At 38.3% G+C, this 14,189-nt stretch overlaps 1 protein-coding gene across 1 annotated transcript; it reads right to left on the reverse strand.

The window, feature by feature from the left end:
• Window positions 1-387: 387 nt before the first annotated feature.
• Window positions 388-1,950, reverse strand: LOC137810144 (leucine-rich repeat extensin-like protein 4). Its single transcript, XM_068611293.1, has one exon. It carries the CDS (start codon window positions 1,840-1,842, stop codon window positions 604-606), a length of 1,239 nt encoding a protein of 412 aa, XP_068467394.1. The 5' UTR covers window positions 1,843-1,950; the 3' UTR covers window positions 388-603.
• Window positions 1,951-14,189: the final 12,239 nt, after the last annotated feature.

Consider the following 14,189-nt stretch of genomic DNA (forward strand, 5'->3'; position numbering starts at 1 on the left):
TGGAGTACTTGAGAATGTCCAACAACAATGACATTTGAAAATTTACTAAGGATAGAGGATCATGTGACTTTCCTAGTATGTTACATATGCAGTGAGAATAAAAATAACTGTCAACTTTATTGCAAAACCATAACAAACATGGATCGGATCTAATCCAATGTAATAATCTATTAATCTATTTTTTTTCATCAGAGAAATATTATTAGATTGTATAAATATTCATGTGTGAATACTTATTTTTCTTTATTTTCCTATATATCATGAATGTAAGGAAGAAATAGTGGCAAATAAACCTTTTCTCTATCAAACAATAAGTATTCTATCATAAAACATGAAAGAACCACGATTTTCTAAAATAGGGTGAAGAAAAAGTAATGTTCCAGAAGAAAGAGTGGTCTCCTTTGAAGCTAGTATTTCCACAAAAACGAGAGATATGTATGAACTCGCTCACTTCCTGTCAAATGAAACACTTTACAAGGAATACGACGCGTGACACAATAGAATACAGACACATTTAGCACACCACTTTTTATCTACAAGATGACTTCCTGACTCAAATTTGAACTTTTATTTTTCCTATTCATATCAATACAAACACTTTGCTTAAGGGTGGCTTGGTGCAAGAAGAGGAGCAGATACAGGCATTGCTACGGGAATAGCAGCAGGTGGGACAGCCACTGAACCAGCAGAGACATTGCTCCCAACAACACAGCAAAGCTCAGAGCAATCAACTGGGTGTTCAAGTTTGGCACTGCATTCCTTTTGGCTCCTCTGCAGTGGCTTCTCTGGCAAACAGTTCCTTCTGTCATCAAACACTATTCTCTTTGATGTCAAGTTTTGACAGATACCCTCTTCCTCACAGAAGAAGTTGTAAGAGAAAGTGAAGTTTGCCAAGTTTGGCAATTCACAAACCCCCATAGGGACAGTGCCGCTCATCAAGTTGTGTCCCAAGTTTAGTTGCTCCAAGTGAGACAACCCTGCAAGGCTATAAGGAATGGGGCCAACAATGCTGTTGAAACTCACATCCAACACTCTCAGTTTGTAGAGAAACCCCACTTGCTGTGGCAAACAACCTGACAAACTAGTGTTGATTAGCACAAGCTCCTCCAAAGTGTCAGCAAAGTTCACTATGCTTTCTGGGAGACACCCTCCAAATTTATTGTTGGCAAAGACCATGACAGAAGCTAAGTTTTTGCCCAAGTTTGGAGGAATATTACTGCTGAAGCGGTTGTTGTTGAGGAAAATGGCATCAAAGGTTTTGTTGAATAGTTGAGGAGGCAATGGCCCTTCAAATTCATTGTAGCGGAGGTCAAGGTAGGTGAGCATAGGAATGGAAAGCACGACCAAAGGAAACGGACCAACAAACCTGTTGTTGCTAATATCAAGCTCATAGAGTAGAGTGAGGTTGGTTAAGGACATTGGCAAGATGCCACAGAAGCGGTTGTTACTAAGGTGAAGGAGTGCAAGGTCTGACAGAAGGCCTATTTCATTGGGTAGAAACCCTGCTATGTCTCCAAAGTTAAGGTCAATGCCAGCCACAACTCTCACTTTAGGGTCATCAACTGAGGGAGCACAGTACACACCTGTGTAGTTGCACACTGAAGGACCTACCCAATTGGCAGTGAAGTTATTTGGGTCCGAGTAGATCGCTTGCTTCCATGCTTGGAGGCCAAGAAAGGCCATGTTAAGTCTTGGGTTCAAGGGATAATTCTGAGTGTGTTGAGGCTTGCGATGGTTGTGACTATGCTTTGCATTAAGGTTGTTTGCGAAACATGACAAGTGCACAAAAATGAAGAATAACACACTAATGGTAAAGGAATAAGATGCTGAAGTTGAAGCCATTGCTTTGAGAGACTATGGCAATGAATGCAAATGAGTGAATCACTATATATGCTAATAAATAAGAGAAATTTCTCTGGTCTATGCACACACACTCCAATTATAAATTATCATATATATATATATACATATAAAATAAGTTTGTTAACTTCTTAAAATAGTTATACTGAAAATAATAATATTTTTTCTGATTTGTTCAGTGTATAGAAATTAAACTCAGAACTCTTTTATGTGGCTTTAAGAGGAGAAGGCATAGTCTTTTGTTTAATCATGTTGTCTTGTTCACGTTTGAGATTAGTAGAAAGCAAGATGGTTAGAGAATGGAATAATCAAGAGTTGGAAAACTATGAAACAACTTGTTAAAAGTGACGGTTAACCGTTACTAAAACCTACGAATGAGTTTCTCTACCAATGACGGGTAATAGGTTGTTTCTCTACCAATGAGTTTCTAGATGGCAGGCATAATGGCATTGGTGACAGATACTGTTTGTACTTTCATAAAATGTCAACAGTGCTTTTGATTCTGTTCGCACTTGACCATGCGCATTACAATGACTTATCTCCTTCCAGGTAATTTTCGTAGTAGTTTTAGTGGAGTTGGAGAGGGACAGCAAGAGAAGAAACTCTCCAAGTAGAGGAGCAAATGAGAATAGAGGTTTCTTTAAACCAAAGGGATGACAAGGAATTTTGTGTTAATTGAAGATTAGTCTCAAATTAATATGCAAAGTCCTCTGTGGCAACTACCCCTGCTTCAAGATTGTCTTCAACTCTTGCACAAACAAATCATCATTACTTTCAATAGTTTATCATGGACTAAAACATTAACTTAACATTCTTAAATCCTTGGGATAAATTTCATGTATAGCAGCTATTCAAATAAGTAATCTTAGTTCCTACTTCTTTACTGTTACCAATGATTCTAAGTGTAATTGCACTTAAAATAAGAAAGAAAAATTTCTGTGTTTTATAGCTCATACATAAATCTAATTTTAGCTTGTCTTTTTTTCTTCTAAAGAGATTTTTTTCTGAATATGCCCTTAATTAAAAACTAAACTAACATTAATGTTGTACTCCTTCTGCGTCATTCCTTAACCCTGATTAATTTCAATCTATTGACTTGTTAATTTGATGATTTTAACATAGACTGTTCTAAGCATGAATGATCCTCACATTTTACCTACTGGTTTAAAAAGCATTCAACGATGAGAATAGAGTAGTTGTGTTCATCAACAGGTTCTTTATTGTTGTTTATTATTTATCTCTGAATAAAAAAATTTACTTGAGCTTTCTGGTAATAATATGCCTCGGAAGTAAAGTTTCCTCTATATGTGAACAATTTTTAATTGAAAAAGGTAATAATAAGTTAAATGTGTATTTTTGTATAATGTGTATATAAGAATGAGAAAGTGTTGTTACTCTAGTCAACATTGCAAAACAACCTGCTCGTTTTGGCCCTACCCACCATTGGCTCGTTAAAAGAGGGGTGGGACGGGGTGGGCTGGCTTACCAAGGCTGTGTAGGCTCAAAATAGTAACACGTCCGTCATAGGGCGAGTTGACACCACTTTTCAATTTTATTTTATTTTTATAATTTTTTGTTTTGTTTTAGATAATGGCAGGTTAGGCGGGTTGGGCCAATACGGGCTAGGCGGGTTGGGCCAATACAGGTTGGCGACTTCCAAAAGTTAACCCACCCACCCAACCTTAATGATGGCGGGCCAGCAGCCTGACCAATTTTGTCATCTCTAGTTACCACATGACTTTTTCTAAAACATGAATATGAATTGAATAATTTAATACTCCTAACCCTGATCATTCTCATTTTAACTTTCAGAAAGAAAATCTAAGATGTAAATAATGGGGAAGATCATTCTTTTTGGAGCAAAATTTGTTTATTTCTTTTTTTTTCAAATTCAATCTTATCTTTATAATATTTAATAATATTTAAAATTGATAAAGTTAAATTATGAATTCAGTTTACATGTTCCCTAAGAACATAATTTAGTTCTTGTACATGTATAAGGCCTAGATAGTACTTGCTATTGGTTGGACAATTGATGCTCGTCCCTTGATCGCTCTCCTTCTCTTCCCTTCTTGTACTTGTTCCTTAGCTCTCAATTGAGAGTGGACATGCAAAAGGTTCTTTGACGATCAAATAAGTGCTTTGTATGAGAGTGAGTAATATATTCAGAAAAACGCACTGTATTCTTGTATATGTTTATTTATAGTGTTTATAATGGGCTATCTCATTTATGGATCGTATTTAATGTGTATCTTTACTAAAATGGCATTACCTGATTTGTCACATATCTTTTTATTTTACATTGGTGCATTAACTCTATGCGGTCAGGCTTTCAGAAGAGTCTAGATGAGACTGTTTGGTGTCTTGAGGTTGAAAGAGACAATTTTGATCATTAATTACTGCAGTGTCAGGGTACATTGGACGTGCACTTGTCAACAAAATTTCTTTCAACTTCCAAGGGCATAAGATTATACTAAAACCTCTATCTCCAAAAGAAGTTAATGAGGATCAAATAAAAATGAAAACAAAAAGTGAAAATGAAAAGGGTGGGGAAAATAACAAAATCAAAACGACTCTCTTCATCTCACCACATGCGGTCAAAATAGTAATGTTGGCCCGCTCGAAAATAAAAATTGCCTATCCTAGGTATTATCCTTCCTTATATTTTCCATCCACTAATAGCTCTAAATACTTGAAATATTTGTTAGAGAAATTTGGGGATGATTTTCAAAATCCTATTAAAGGTTTACGCCTTATAAGCGACATTATACATCAAATTCACTTTCTCCCTAAACATTCTCTACAAACACAACATGTATATAGAACTAATATACAAGAACTTCAAAATCTCAATGCACACAAGTTTGATTCAATTCACACCTTTCAAAACCTTCCTATCTTTTATATGAACAAATTAACTATGTTATCCATAGGAGTTCTAATTTGAGGACAAATTCTTCCCAACCTGGAAGGCCTGATATATGACTGAACATTACAAGAAGTTCACCACAAACCCAAAGGACTATTCAAGGCTAGGTAAAACATTTCAAATGGAGACACAAGATGATGTGAGTTGATTTTAGGATTGTTCATATGTTTTGTGACACTTTACATAAATTTGGATTTTAAGACAATTATATGTGATAACCTAAGGAAAATTCCCACTGGACATTAACTTAACCAAGTGGTTATGATGGAAACCATCCAGCCACATACATCCACATAATGATGATGAAGAAGAAGCATTGGATTTGAGGACAAATCCTTTTCAAGAGGGAGGGGATGATGGAAGAGGCCCAAGCCCAAATACAAGTTCAAGCTTCAGCTCAAGCCCAACAAATAGAAGATCTGGGCCAAATAAGCATCATTGGATGTCTAGTTTTGTAATTACTTTTGAGTATTTTTAGTAGAACATAAAGGGAGGTGTATATATAGATATAAGAGGTGCAAATGTATAAAGCTAAGTCACACCTTCCATGTGACATAAAAAGAAGGTGTAGGTGTAGATTTAAGAGGTGCAAAAAAAAAGAAGAAACCAAGTCACACTTCCCTTGTGACTAGGAATTGGCTCCAAATTCAAATGCTTCTCATTTGAATTTCCCTCCACTTTCTTTTGAATTTCCAGCCCTGTAAACACTATAAATAAGAGGGTTTGGCTCATGTATTTGCAAGATTAATATACTTAGTGAATTGCTGCCAAATTGTGCCAATTTCACTTCTTGCCCAAAAACCTCTTAGGTTAGGCTATTGATCTTCAAATCTCCCCCTTACCAAAGAGAGTTGGCCTCACCACTCTCAATCCCTACCTTTCATGCACCTTCAAGGTCACCATAACTCCTAGGAGGACCTTGTTTCGCTTACACTACATGAAGCTTCCGCCAATCACCAACAATTCTACAAATCATGAAGGCACTTCTCAATCAGGTTAAGTAGATGTGAAGGTTCATTTCTATAAGGCCAAGAGAAAACAAATTATATGGTGAGAATGATGACAAGAATGGTGCGGAATTGAGCAAACCATAAAAGAATAAAAGAATGGACCAAATTGTAAAACAAAGAAAGAAAACTAAAAACAAGAATAGGAAAACCGAATTAACACAAACATAATAGGAATGGAAAAATGGAAGAGATGATGAAAGAAGAACTTAGGAATGGTGAAGTTATGGTTGAATCACGCCACTTGATTGGATGGAATCACCAAGATGAGTGAAAGGAGGTCGCCACTTGAGAGCTTCATATCTAACAAGATAAGACCAATTTAGGAGGAGATCACTCACTCACAACTCACACAAAAAATGTGCAGAGTAACTTTTCTCTATTTCATTCAACTTGTAAAATACACCAGGTAGGCCTCCTATTTATAGGTGAAGGAGCCTTGGAGAACAAGCTAAAGGGGTAAGATGAGAAAAAGGAAAAAATGGGCAGCCTTAGTTGATGGCATTTTCATGTGTTCTTCTTGAATCAAAGTAGAAAATAAGGTGCGGAAGCAATGGGTGAGATGATCAAGACCCTCCTAGGAGTTGTGTTGGCCTTGTAGGTGCATGATGAGTATGGTGTTTGAGTGGTTCGGCGAGCTCAAGGGAAAAAGGTGAAAGGATTGAAGTTTAGAGCCTAGATTTCTAGGAGAAGTAAAGCTTGTGCACAAAATTGGCAGCATGACCTTACTCAATTAAACTTGAAATACAAGGTGTAGGCTCCTCCTTTTATAGGCTAAGGAGGACCATAATGCAACCCTAATGCTAGCCAAATGAAATGTAAATGTGAAGCACATGGGTGCACATGGCACATGGGTGCACATGGGGAGGGGTGTGTCTAGTTTTTATGCTCACCCCCTCCATAGTCTTTCTAGAATGTTTCACACAAATATGCTTTCTACACTACTCTAATTACTAAGCACCCCTAATGGGCCTTTATGTAACAATTACAAAAGTCTTCTCTTCCCAAAACCGTAGCTTTGACCCATGTGTATGTGAAGCTAGACGGTCTAGAAGGAATCCTCATCATGGCCTAGACGCTCCTTATGTAGCCGCTCCTCATCATGGCCTAGACGCTCCTCTTCATGGGCTAGACGCTCCTTTTTGAGTCTAGACGCTCCTCATTATAGGCTAGACCGTCTAGTCTTGGAGGCTTGGCTTTCATCGTGTGGTGAGCTTGGGCCCTCCTCCATCATCCCCTCCCTCTTGAAAAGGATTTGTCCTCAAATCCAAAGCTTTTGCTTTTGAGGGGGCTTGTTGTGGCTGGATGGTGTCCATCATCTCCTCCTTCGAGAAAAGATCTATCCTCAGATTTGCTAACTTGATCTCGGATAGCAGCCTCTTGCTTCGTCAAGGTGTGTCCTCCCGGATCAAATATCAACCTATGAGAATCTTGAAACAAAGCAAAGGAGTTAGAGTGAGTATTTGGAGAACAATTAATTGTGTGAAGTTGCCATCTTTGTTTTTCTCTTGTTTTGGTCAACTTCTCACAATGCTTCCCTTTTGATGGTTGTAGGTGCCTTCTAATCCTCTTATGTTTTCTAAAATTTCCAAAAGTAGTTACTTTTTCCTTAGGCATAATCCCTTTAGGAAATGGTGACAACTTTAAAAAGGCAAGAGGACTATGTTCACATACAACTTCAAATGGAGAGATATGAGTAATCTTGTGGACTACTCCATTGTATGCATGCATAAAAAGAAAAGGATTCTTATCCCAAGAATTGTGGGTGTCCCTCATGATTTCGTGAAGCATAGAAGGGAGAGCTATGTTTTCAAATTTTGGAGCTCTATCCCTTATTTTTGAAAATAAATCATGGAGACTTGTCACTTTTCTTAAGAAGAGTTTATCCACTTCCATGAAGAAAGAATCAAGACCTTTTGTTGTCCTAGGAAGCTCTAATATGAAATTTAGGTTTATGTCTTCCCAAGGATCATTTGCAAAAGGTGAAGGAGTATAGAGTTCATGAGACATCGCCTTAGATGTATTTTTAAAACACGGAATGTATCTAGGGTAATGTCTTTGAACATCTTTTCTCATGGGTGACAATAATTTTCCTTTTAAAAGCTCTAGAGTTTTATCAACTCTAATTTGACCCATGAGTTCTCCTTCATGAAGAATTTCTCTTTTATGTGTGAAGGTAGTCTCGTTGATACAACCTTTGTTCATGGAAATTTCAATTCGTTGCAAAGGTTGTCTCCATAAGACATGACAAGTTTCTTTAGGCACTACTTCACATAAAAAATTGTCTTTGTAGATGCCTATAGATGACTTGACCTTCACTTGGTGATATCTTGGCATGTATGTAAAATAATCTACTATATTTTTATCTATGCAAGCCTTTTTTAAGGATTCTTCTTTTTTTTCTAGACTTGCAAGTGTTCCTTTACAAAAGGTAAGGCTAGGTTGTTCAACAAAAGGTATATTTTCAAATGTATTTTCAACTTTTCCTTCTTGTTGAATGACCTTGTGGGAAGGAACACTCTTCTCCCACGCCTTTTGTTTCCCAAGGGTTTTCTCTTGCTTTTCTATTTTTACATTTTCTTCACTCTCACTAGCTTCTTTTTCTTGGCTACTATTCTCATCTTTGTCCCTTAAGATCATAGATCTTTCATTGAAACATTGAGATGCTAATTGATCATTGCCAAGGTATTCTAAACATGGAATTTCTCTAGCTTGAGTGTGAGAGATATGCTTGGTTAGGTTTTCTTGTCTCTCTTTCCTAGCTCTCCTAGGGAATTGTTGATGATATTCATTTTTCCTAAGACTTTCTTCCCCAAGATAATCATGATGTTTAGAGCTAGATGCATGAGAATGTAATTTTTTTGAAAATTGAGACTTCTCATTCTTTGCTTTAGTCAATTCATTAGTTTTGATCTCATTCTCCAATTGTTTAGATGAAATTGATTGAATATCCTTAGTAAGTTGTTTCAAAAGAGATTTCAAGGATTTCACCTCACTTTTAAGAGATTTAGAGGAGTGAGAAGACATGACTAAAGCTTTGTGTGTAGAAGTATTTTACCTTGAGAAAAATTTAGGGAAGTCAAAGAAGGTAGTCTTCCAGGTAAGGGAGGTGAGTCACAGTGGACTACTTAAATACCAAGCCTTTGCCTTAGCCAAAAACTATCCCTCAATGTCTTCACACAAAGCTTTCTCTTAGTAAACCACTTGAAACACAATTAAGTTGAGAAATCAGATTTTAATGCAAGAAAACAATGCATGCTAACTAATCAACAAAGCTAGACGGTTCAAATTTAATCAAAACTAACCATGCAAACGTCACTACTAAAGCAATAGAAAAACAATTACAAACAAGTAACAATTACTAATCAAGAATGCTATACTATTCGGCCCTAGGTGAGGCTTCTTGGACACTTTGAGCCCTTGAAGACACACTCACCGTCTAAACGTAATTAACAAGGTAATAAACAATAAACCAAGTTGCAAAGGAAATAAGAGAACTCCCTTTGTTGATCCTCTTTTGATTAGTGCACTTCCTTGTTGTCTTTGATTGTTGATCTTCCAAGTGTTTGTAGTGTTTATTTCAAGAATGTTTGTTTCGGCTTTGACTTTGTCTCCTCCTTAGAATGTTGGCTTTAATTCTCCAATTTCCAGCACCTATTCACAAGGGCTAAACCTTAAACCATGTCAAATTCCATGCACATAAGCACCAAGGGAGAAAATAAATTCCAGCACCCAAAAAGAGAGGTCAAGGAACAAGAGCAAGAAACAAATTTAATTGAAAGAAAACAGTACCACCAAAAGGATTTATAATATGACAACTTAGAAAGAGATTCAAGAAATTAAAGCAAACAATTAAAGGTACTCAATAAAAGTTGGCACACAAAAAGAATTCCTAAAGAAAAGCACTAGATTAGATGACCAAATAAAAAAAAACAGCACCACTGGAAAATGTTGTGGGCCAGAAAACGTGTTTGTTCCCCGATTTATGCTGATCTGTATTTTTGGAATTTGGCTCTGAAATTTGTTATGCAAGATATTCAGGATCTTATCTAAAATCTGGATTTGGATTCACTCAAAACGGATGCACCATTTATTTTTAATAAATTTTTCAAAATTGGTGTTCGGTTAGGCCAGCTGGAGCGCTCAAGATTTGCACTCTGATTTTGTTAAGATTTATCATTTTTTTTCTGTTGCTTCTTTTGACCTAATTCTTTTTTTTGTCTTTTCTATAACACTTTAAACTTGCATTTTCCAGAAAATCAGAATTTTTCTATGGGTGGAAATATTTTTCTGGGTTAAAACAGCCAAAACAGAGAAGGTGTAAACAGGGGAATCTGAAAACTGGAAACAAAAACAACAAGATACCAAAGTTTAGACACAATGGAAATTTGTGAAATAGAATTGTGTATGATCTAAACACAATATGAACTCAAACTAAAAATTAAAAAGGCACCAAAGGATCAAAGAACAGCAGATTCAAACAATTTAAAGAGACCCAAAAGCAAGAAACAATCAAGCCAATAATAGGACTACTAAGAATTGTTGACAAATATGGATTCACATGACTTGACACAACATTTATAGATTCAGAAAATAAAGACTTAAAGCATAAAATGAAGCAAAATTAAGAAAGCAATAAGGACTCAAATTCCTAAAAGAAAACAGCCACTCAATGGTGTAAGGAATCCTATCACAAGCAGCACAGAATTTGTTCAAGATCAATTGAACAATTGTGCTTTGGTTGGATCTTCCATAAGCACACCAAGAACAATTTAAAAAGTAAAAAAACAGCAAGACAAGTATGGAATTTAAATGACAATATGAAATAAAGAAGAACTGAAAATTTAAAAGACCAAGCTACTCATCTTGAAGAACCAAAAGCTCATGATACCAAATGATGGCATTTTCATGTGTTCTTCTTGAATCAAAGTAGAAAATAAGGTGCGGAAGCAATGGGTGAGATGATCAAGACCCTCCTAGGAGTTGTGTTGGCCTTGTAGGTGCATGATGAGTATGGTGTTTGAGTGGTTCGGCGAGCTCAAGGGAAAAAGGTGAAAGGATTGAAGTTTAGAGCCTAGATTTCTAGGAGAAGTAAAGCTTGTGCACAAAATTGGCAGCATAACCTTACTCAATTAAACTTGAAAATACAAGGTGTAGGCTCCTCCTTTTATAGGCTAAGGAGGACCATAATGCAACCCTAATGCTAGCCAAATGAAATGTAAATGTGAAGCACATGGGTGCACATGGCACATGGGTGCACATGGGGAGGGGTGTGTCTACTTTTTATGCTCACCCCCTCCATAGTCTTTCTAGAATGTTTCACACAAATATGCTTTCTACACTACTCTAATTACTAAGCACCCCTAATGGGCCTTTATGTAACAATTACAAAAGTCTTCTCTTCCCAAAACCGTAGCTTTGACCCATGTGTGATGGAGGAGGGCCAAGCACACCTACCCAAGGAAGCCACGGCACAAGCCAAGGAGAGCGTCTAGACCAAGACCAAGACCAAGGTGAGCGTCTAGGACGTGAAAGTAAGCGTCTAGGACGTGAAGGTGAGCGTCTAGGCCGTGAAGGAGGGAGGCTAGCCATGGAGCTAGACCGTCTAGGACCCCTTACAAGATCAATGGCCAAACATATTCAAACACAAGCAAATGAGGCCACGGATGGAAGAGAGAAGGCTTTGTATATGTTTGCATAAAGGCCCATTGGGGGTACTTAGTAGATAGGATAGTGTAGGAAGCATTTTTGTTGGAAACCTTCTAGAATCTAGGGTTGTGTATGGCCGGTCATTGCACCTTAGAATTTAGATTTAATTTTGGTTTTATTTTCTTTAGAAATGTGGCTTAACATTTACGTCCACATAGCCTATAAATAGGAAGGCTATCTCATTGTATTTGACAAGTTTAATTGAGTATTGTTATGCTGCCCATTTTGTGCACTAGCTTTACTTCTCCTAGAAATCTAGGCTATAAACTTCACTCCTTTCACCTTTCTTCATAGAGCTGGCCAAACCTCTCTAACCCATACTCATCATGCACCTTCAAAGCCATCACAACTCCTAGGAGGGCTTTGTTTCACTCACCCATTTCTTCCGCATCACTTTTACTACTTTGATTCAAGAAGAACACATGAAATGCCATCAATGTGTATGTGAAGCTAGACGGTCTAGAAGGAATCCTCATCATGGCCTAGACGCTCCTTATGTAGCCGCTCCTCATCATGGCCTAGACGCTCCTCTTCATGGGCTAGACGCTCCTTTTTGAGTCTAGACGCTCCTCATTATAGGCTAGACCGTCTAGTCTTGGAGGCTTGGCTTTCATCATGTGGTGAGCTTGGGCCCTCCTCCATCATTAGTGATGAAAGAGGCCCAAACACCAATTCAAATGCAAGCCCACCAAAGTGTAGAATCGGGCCAACCACTAAAGTCATGGCTAAGAAGCTTCAAGAAGATTGGGATGTTGCTACTGATGGCAGAGAAACCTTCTTATACATGTTCAAGATGCCATAAACTCTAGTGTAGAGTAGAATTTATTTTCTGTCAAAATTAGAATAGGAATTTTACTTAATTGTAATTAGGTTGAATTTAGGCATCTAAAAACCAACCTAGGTTAGATTAGGGTTTCTAGAAACACCTAATCTAACCATGACCGGTCATTTAGACCTAATTGAAGTACATGGAGCACACCTAGTCACACTTCCCATGTGAGCTACAATTAGGTGCCAAGATTCAAACCTTTAGCTTTCGAATTTCCCTATATTTGATTTGGCCAAATCCGGTCCTCCTTTGCTATAAAAGGAGGAGCCTACCTCATGTATTTTCAAGATTAATCTTAAAGTGAATTGTTGCCAATTTTGGGCCAATCTCACTCCTAGTCTCCTACCTCTCTAGGATAGACAATTTGATGGAAGAGGGCCAAGCACAACCGCATATAAAAAGGCAAGAGCCAAGACATGAGCATCCAAATCCAAACCAAGAGCGTCTAGGCCAAAGGAAGGAGCGTCTAGGCCAAAGTGAAGAGCGTCTAACACAAGGTGGAGAGCGTCTAGAAGGAAGGGTAGACCGTCTAGGAAATATTACTAGGTCCATGACCAAGCTACGGATGTGAGACTTGGGCCAAGCTATGGATGGGAGAGAAAGCAACTTGCATATCCTACATGAAGGCCCATTAAGGATAGCTTAGTAATAGTTGTGGTGTAAATAGCGTAAACTTGTTTCCATGTGATTTACCTTAGATTTGCACACGTTCTAGAATGTTTCTCCACATGGCCGGCCATGTGCTCCATGTACTCCATGTGATGTAATTTGCATTTCATTTTGATTAGCATTAGGGTTGCATTATGGTCCTCCTTAGCCTATAAAAGGAGGAGCCTACACCTTGTATTTTCAAGACTATTTTGAGTAATGAAATGCTGCCCAAGTGCCATTCAAATTACTCCCTTGCCAAATTCTCTCTAGAATTAGGTTTTGTACCGTCCTGCCCCCGGGCGTTGACCAAAGTCAAAGTCAACGTCGGGGCCAAGGTCAACATACGGTGAGACCATGCGAAGGGGTCAAAGAAAGGAAGTCAACAGAGTGACTACACAAGGCGTCGCCAAGACAAGGCGTCGCCAAAGAAGGGCGTCGCCTTAACATGGCGTCGCCAAGATAAGGCGTCGCCTAAACAAGGTGCCGCCAGGGAAAGGCGTCGCCAAACAAGCCACCAGAAGTGTTACTCCCCGATACCCATGGGTAGGAAAGACCATGGAGGGAGTGACGCCATGGAGGCTTCGGGCCTGCCTAGCGCAGAAACAATGATGAAGGGAAGAGAAATGTGGCTTTAAGGCCATATTACTAGCGCCAGTGGAGAGCAATCTGACTCGCGAAGTGCCCATGTCACCCCAGGGAGACCCTTGGGATAGATACGACTCATGAGAGGGTCACGCCCAGGGGTAACTAGGTGCAGGGTACGAGAGGAAGGTAGATACGCTCTCAGAGCGAGTGACTAGAGGTTTTGATGGAAGAGGCCCAAGCACAAGCCCACATGCAAGCCCACCAAAGGGTAGATTTGGGCCAACCATAGAGTTATGGCCAAGAGGATCCAAGAAGACGTTCTTTTACATGTTCAAATGCCATAAACTCTAGTGTAGAGTAGACTTTAATTTCTTGTCAAAATTAGCATAGGAACTTTATTTGTAATTTTCTTAAAATTAATTTTGGCACCTAAAACACCAACCTAGGTAAACTTAGAGTTTCTAAAAAAACCTCTAAATTTACCAAGGCCGGACTAGAAAGCCCATGGAGGGGGTGAGCATAAAAACTAGACACACCCCTCCCCATGTGCTAATTTGTGCACCCATGTGCCATGTGCACCCATGTGCTTCACATTTACATTTCATTTGGCTAGCATTAG

This window comes from Phaseolus vulgaris, chromosome 11 (genome assembly GCF_000499845.2).
Source record: "Phaseolus vulgaris cultivar G19833 chromosome 11, P. vulgaris v2.0, whole genome shotgun sequence".
In the NCBI taxonomy this organism is placed as follows: domain Eukaryota; kingdom Viridiplantae; phylum Streptophyta; class Magnoliopsida; order Fabales; family Fabaceae; genus Phaseolus; species Phaseolus vulgaris.